The sequence below is a fragment of the Zingiber officinale genome, chromosome 5B (assembly GCF_018446385.1).
Source record: "Zingiber officinale cultivar Zhangliang chromosome 5B, Zo_v1.1, whole genome shotgun sequence".
Lineage (NCBI taxonomy): Eukaryota > Viridiplantae > Streptophyta > Magnoliopsida > Zingiberales > Zingiberaceae > Zingiber > Zingiber officinale.
Window position 1 is genome coordinate 94887791 of NC_055995.1, and position 6466 is coordinate 94894256.

General features: G+C 33.8%; 1 protein-coding gene across 1 annotated transcript; it reads left to right on the forward strand.

Moving 5' to 3' along the window:
- The first annotated feature begins 520 nt into the window (after positions 1 to 520).
- LOC121985053 (cytochrome b561 and DOMON domain-containing protein At5g47530-like) lies at positions 521 to 2180 on the forward strand. The gene is made up of 3 exons (XM_042538303.1): positions 521 to 1174; positions 1328 to 1582; positions 1669 to 2180. The coding sequence occupies exons 1-3, from the start codon at positions 557 to 559 to the stop codon at positions 1960 to 1962; spliced, it is 1167 nt and encodes a 388-aa protein (XP_042394237.1). The 5' UTR covers positions 521 to 556; the 3' UTR covers positions 1963 to 2180.
- Positions 2181 to 6466: the final 4286 nt, after the last annotated feature.

Here is a 6466-nt window from a genome sequence, read left to right on the forward strand (position 1 = left end):
AATTAAAATTTTCGCATTATTTTAAGAGGCGGCTGTTGCGTTGCAGTCACGATGGTTCATTCAACGAGGTAGGTTTGAATAAACAAAAGTGGCGGGCAGAGAAAGGCAAGAGCTACAGACAGAGACAGGTCTGTGTGTGAAAGGTAGCCTAATTAACTTCGCCGGCGGCCACCATCCTCCTTGACCAATTCGACGATTCCTGTATTGAAATATATAATGCCGAAGAACATAAGAAAAAGTTAGAAAGATAAAGAAAAGATAATTATTTTTGTATTATTGATTGATAATTATTATAGACTAATTTATATATTTATATATTATTAAGATAATATATGAAAAATATAATCATAAATATAAAAATATATTATTATAAATATGGTAATAATAAATATAGAAATAATGGAAAATAAGATATAAATTACAATTCAAATATAATAAATTATTAATAATTAAAATCAAAAATCTCCTGAATTGCTATTAACTCATTCACTTCTTTCTTTATATTCTCCTCCTCGATCTCTGAACACAGGAAATTAAGCTTGCACGATCTCCGGCCATGAAGCTCGCCGCCGCCCTCCTCGTCCTCTGTTTCCTCTGCTCGCTGCAGCAGCGGTCCGGCGCCCAGAGCTGCAATGATGCGGGCTTCTCCGACGGCATGAGCTACGAGGTCTGCAACCCCCTCTCCGTCCTCAACTCCGTGCTCCATTACACCTACCACGCGTCGAACGGCACCGTCGACATCGCGTACCGCGCGTGGCAGTCCGCCAGCGGGTGGGTCGCCTGGGCCATCAACCCCGACGGGGTAGGCATGATCGGCGCCAACGCGTTCCTTGCCTTCCACAACGGAAGCTCTGTCATGCTCTACACCACCGTGTTCACCAACACAAACCCCGCGCCGTCGGACATCACCGACGGGAACCTCACCTTCACGGTGCACAGCCGGATGGCGGAGTACTCCTCCGCCGGCGGGTACTACACCATCTACGCCTCGTTGGATCTCCCTAGGAACCGGACGTCGCAGAGCACGGTGTGGCAGGCGTCCACCTCCTTCAGCGGCAGCGTGCCGTTTGGCCACGCGTATACGGGGAACAACATCATATCGACGTCGACGATGAATTTTCTGTCCGGCCAGTCGACTTCCGCAGGAGGGATACCGAGGCTCCACCGGAAGAACGTACGTCTTTATTCTCAGAATTCCCTCCGAGAATTTGCCCTGTTTTGTTCTAATTCTGATGCAGATCTTCTTCTTCGTCTTCCTTTTTCCCCTTTTGCTTTTTGCGTCTTGAATCTTTTCCCCAAAACTGTTCTTCATGCTGATTCCCATCAGATTCACGGCGTGGTGAACGCGATCAGCTGGGGAATTCTCCTCCCCATCGGAGCCATCATAGCGAGGTACATGAAGGTGTTCAAGTCCGCCGATCCCGCCTGGTTCTACCTCCACGTCGCCTGCCAGTGCTCCGGCTACATCATCGGCCTCTCCGGCTGGATTCTCGGCCTCCAGCTCGGCAGCGACTCCAAGGGTATCACATACCACAAGCACCGGAACCTCGGCATCGCCATCTTCACCCTCGCCACCGTGCAGGTAACAACCGAATCCACAAATATCCTCCCCCTCCGATCCGTGGCCTACTACTCCCTTATGAACTCACTGACCATGAGCTTCCTCAGGTGTTCGCCTTGTTCCTGAGACCGAACAAAGATCACAAGCACAGACTCTTCTGGAACATCTACCACTACGCGATCGGATACGGCGTCATAGTCATGAGCATCGTCAACATCTTCGAGGGCTTCGACATCCTGGACCCCGAGAAGAAGTGGAAGAACGCTTACATCGCCATCATCGCCACCCTCGGCGCCGTCGCGCTTGCGCTGGAAGCCGTCACCTGGCCCATCGTCATCATCAGGAGGAGCAGCGACGACAAGGCTCCCCATGCCGGCCATGGCGAAAACGGCTACGCTTGAAGCCATAGCTGCATCGATCAGCTCGGTGTAGACATACGATAGAGAAGACGACCTCCATACTTTAGATCGCCGCTGCTTACTGTTTAGAGATACAGATACCTTTGGAGATTAGTCAGTTGTAGGGTTCTTATTCTTTTTGCAGAGAGATGGCTTCAGCCATCATCAGCCATACTTATGCCTGTACACTACACGATTTATTTCTATTCTTCTTCTGCTTATTCTTCTTTTTCTTGTTCGTTCGTTTTCCATGTTTAAGCTTAAGAACTCATAGATTCAGCAGGATGACTGGCCGGCCTCTTGATCGCCATGTTCTTCCAATACATTCATCGAAGGTCAACCTGAACAGCTCAACAATCCCTCTACTAAAGATTGCTGACGATGAGATGTGCTCTGCAAATGTTAATTGAGTTTAGCCACAAAGTCTCTCGAGCCATATGATTCTCAATTGGACATTAATTCATAGCCTCAACTTCAACGCATTGTTTCTAAAGCCACACGTTAAAATCCCGGCTATAATATATTTGTAAAAAAAAATTCTCTAAATAAGAGATGTAATAAAAGATATTGAATTTCTAAATTAATCGTAATGTATTTTCTAATTTATTTTAGTGGTCAATAAAAAATTTTAATGAAATCAAATTGATCAATCAAGGATCATCAATGAAGCTACTATTATCAATTTCTTTTTTTCTGAAGGCACGAGCTAAAAGTCTAATTTCTTAATTATATCAACTTTTTTTATAAAGAATATAGATAAGAGAACCAAAAAGGTAAAGCATATAGCCTTTACTAGTCTCGCCTTGTACATGATAAAAGAGGGGAGAATCTTGAGGATTTGTAATGAAAAAATTAAACCTAATCCAATGTCATCTTTTGTCACCCTTTAAGTTGCTTTACTAGTGTGTGGATATATATATCATCTTTTGTGTATACTTAGAGAAATCTAGAATAAGGTGGTGGTGAAAATTAAAATATATATAACTGAATGAGTCATTCTCATAAAGCTCAGCTTCACACCCTTCAGTGCCAAAATACATAAAATAAATCCAGTCAATTCTAGTGTCGATCGGGTATACGGGACTCAGCTCCTTATTTTTACAATACAACTTTCAATAAATAGTCGATCGATCCAAGAGCCGGTCTGATTTACGGGACTCAGCTCCCCACTCCTCAATGATAATATATACAAAATAAACCCAATGAACCCAGCATCGATCGAGCATACAAGACCCAACTCCCCACTTTTACAATACAACTCTCAGTATATAGTCGGTCGGTCTAAGAGCGGTCGGACTTACAGGGTGTAGCTCCCCACTTCTCATGTGTAAGGCTTCCATCATACAGTTGGTCTAATATAAGGCCGGTCAGACTACCTCCGGGGAACAACATTGTCAAGGAATCGAACAAACGCATTAAAAGTTATAAGATCGAGAAAGGTTTATGTACAAATGCGTTTTCTCTTTTTTAATTACTTGTTTTTTTTGTACAAATATTTTAATTAAGCTATAAGATCGAGAAAGGTTTATATTTTTTTTAAGGAAATTCATCCTCTTTTGCCGGCCACAAGGGACCAACACCACGAACCTATCTGGACTTTGCACCAGTTATCGGGTCCAACAGACCTAGTTAAATTTTTGCCTGGTGTCAGGTCCTTCAGACCCATCAGCTCTTACACACTTGGTAAAGCAATTAGATTATAAACACTCTAACTTTAATCTACTTATCATTCATCAAAATCTAAGTTAGAACATTAGTACAAATTACACCAACAATCTTTCCCCTTTTGATGTAATGACAACCTGTGTTAAAGTTAGAAAAAGAAAAATATTGAAAGACAATATGCAAAAAAGCAAATAAATGATCTAACTTAGTTTTAAATTTTATTTACTTGATCAAGTTTGTTTGTTCTTTTTCTACATTAACTCTTACTCTCCCCTTTTGGTATTCATTAAAAAAATAAAGGTAAATGAAATATAAGCATAAGTAATGTCAGACATTACTTCAGAATATGACTAAAAGTAAACACTTTATTTTTATGGTACTTGGAGAGGTTTGAACAAAAGTTCAATTTAACAAAAAAAAATTAAAAAGTGATTTTTGAAGTCAAAATTGTATTCCAAATAAGGCTTTGTAAAAAACTTTTTAAGTAAACTTCTTCAAAATTTTTGGGTAAAAAATTTCTAAGTAAACGTTTTCAAAAATTTGACTTGTTCAAAAATTTCTAAATGAACTTTTTAAAATTTTCTAGGTAGACTTTTTAAAAAAATTTCTAAGTAAACTTTTTAAAAAATTTCTAAGTAAACTTTTCAAAAAAAAAATGTAAGTAAATATCTGTAAAGTAATTTTAAAAAAAATTCTAATAAAAATTTTCAAAGTAATTTTTAGAAAAAATTAATAAAAATTCTTACAAAAAAATTTAGGTAAGAAATATTTTTAAGATAATTTTAAGAGTATGGATTCAAAATATTTTTTCAAATTTTATAAATGATCTGATTTTTCAAAAAAATTTAAAATTATATATTTCTCAAAGCAAATAATTTTTCCAATGTGTTGAAGGTAAGTTGTTCAAAGTAAATTTTGAAAAGGATTTTTTAAATCAATGTTTCAAAGAAATTTAGCAAATTGATTTTAAAAATATTTTCAAAATAAAATGAAAATATTTTTCAAAGTAGTTAAATCCTTTATCCTCTTTAAGTTGACGATTATTTTTTTAATTTTAAAAAGTTCTACCTAAGTGTTTAAGAGATTTAGTGTTAGTAACACTTATGCTTAACAAATATATTATTTACTTAAAAATTTCTATATATTTATTATAATTATTCATTTAAGTTTGATTAATTAAAATAAGATAATTTAAATTAATAATTAATCAATTATTTCAAAAAAAAATAACATTGGATTAAGTTAAAACTAAATTTCAAATTAAATGAAATGATTTGTCACTAACTTTATTTAATTAAAGTAAGGTTGGTTAGTGTTTTAGATTTTATTTTATTTTAAGTTAGATTTAATTTATGTTTTAGTAAATTTTTTTTTGTTTTAGTTAAGTGTTTAAATAATATTTTAAAAGAATTTTTTTTAGAAGATTTAAAAGATTTTTAAAATAATTTAAAAGATTTTAAAGGATTTTTAAAATAATTTTTAAAAAAATAAAATGATTTTAAGAGAATTTTTAAAAGAATTTTTTAAATGATTTTTAAAATATTTTTAAAAAGGTTTTTTTAAAGAATTTTAAAATATGTAATACGTTAATTAATTTTACTTTAACTTCAATTTAATTTAATTTTAAATTTAATTTTTATTCATCTCAACCAGTCTAAGTTTTTAGATAAAGAGATCTTATAGTTTTAAAAGATGAGTTAAGTTGAATTTCAATATTTAGTTTAACTTGTGTTAGATACAAATTTAGATTTGGGATCAATAACAAATATTATTTGGACAAAAGTCTAAGTTGTGGTAAATAATCACTTGGATATCATTAGAGTAACCATATCTTCAAAAAAATTTTAAATAGTCTTGATCACTGAACTTAGTATAAAAATTTAGTCTAACTATTAGGATTAGTAAGAAGTAGTTTCAGTTAGTTCACTACGCCAAATGACTAGGTTGAAGTCATATCTTCCTAGACATATATATATATATATATACACACATAAAGTTTTCTTAACCTACTATCATCCAAAATTCTCCAGTATTGTTTATCAAACTAAACTTTTGTCCCTAATTAAATTAGTCCTAATTACCCAGCCAAGTAAACTATTATTTTAGATTAATATTTGACTTTTTATTAATTGTTAATTTTAAATTTTGATGTTATTAAATTATTTGATTTTATCCTCATATTTTCTTTGTATTTTATACTGTTAGTTGAATATTAAGTTTATCGGTAGATTTTTCCTTAAGATTTTTATTTATTAAATTATTTTTATTTTGCTTGGATTTTTATATCTATTTAAGTTTGAATTATTATTTAAATTTCCAGATGTATCGAAATTCAAATTTTTTTGAATTAATTACAACTAAAGTTTTATTAATTATTTTATTTAATTTTAAATTTTCTAATTTAATTAAATCTAAATTATTTACTTGAATATTTTTATGAATATCTAAATCATCATGCAATTTATTAAAGAATTTTCTAAACTATCATGTACAATATTTAAATTGCTACTGATAGGGGTATTTTGATAAATATTACTAACCTTAAACATGATCCCTAATTCTATAGGCTTCTTCATTGGATTGAGCTCGAACCTGTATTCATTTTTGTCTTGTTCCTCCAACTTTAATGGCTCCTCATAAAGCTTGGTCAGGCGGGTCCAAAATTCGCAGGCATCTTTAACCCTTCCGATCTTGCAAGTAACTTTGTTAGGTAATAAGAATGAAATCAATTTTATTAGCGTTTAGTTTGCTTTCGAGTTATGAGAAGACAGCTTCAATGTCATACCCCCATAGAAGTCGTTCATCAGAATGAAACTTTCTATTTGTATCCTCCATAAATTGA

Coding starts and splice junctions, on each gene's coding strand:
- LOC121985053 (XM_042538303.1), top strand. CDS start 557: ATGAAGCTCGCCGCCGCCCTCCTCGTCCTCTGTTTCCTCTGCTCGCTG. Junction 1,175..1,327: donor CGAGGCTCCACCGGAAGAAC/GTACGTCTTTAT, acceptor GATTCCCATCAG/ATTCACGGCGTGGTGAACGC. Junction 1,583..1,668: donor TCACCCTCGCCACCGTGCAG/GTAACAACCGAA, acceptor GAGCTTCCTCAG/GTGTTCGCCTTGTTCCTGAG.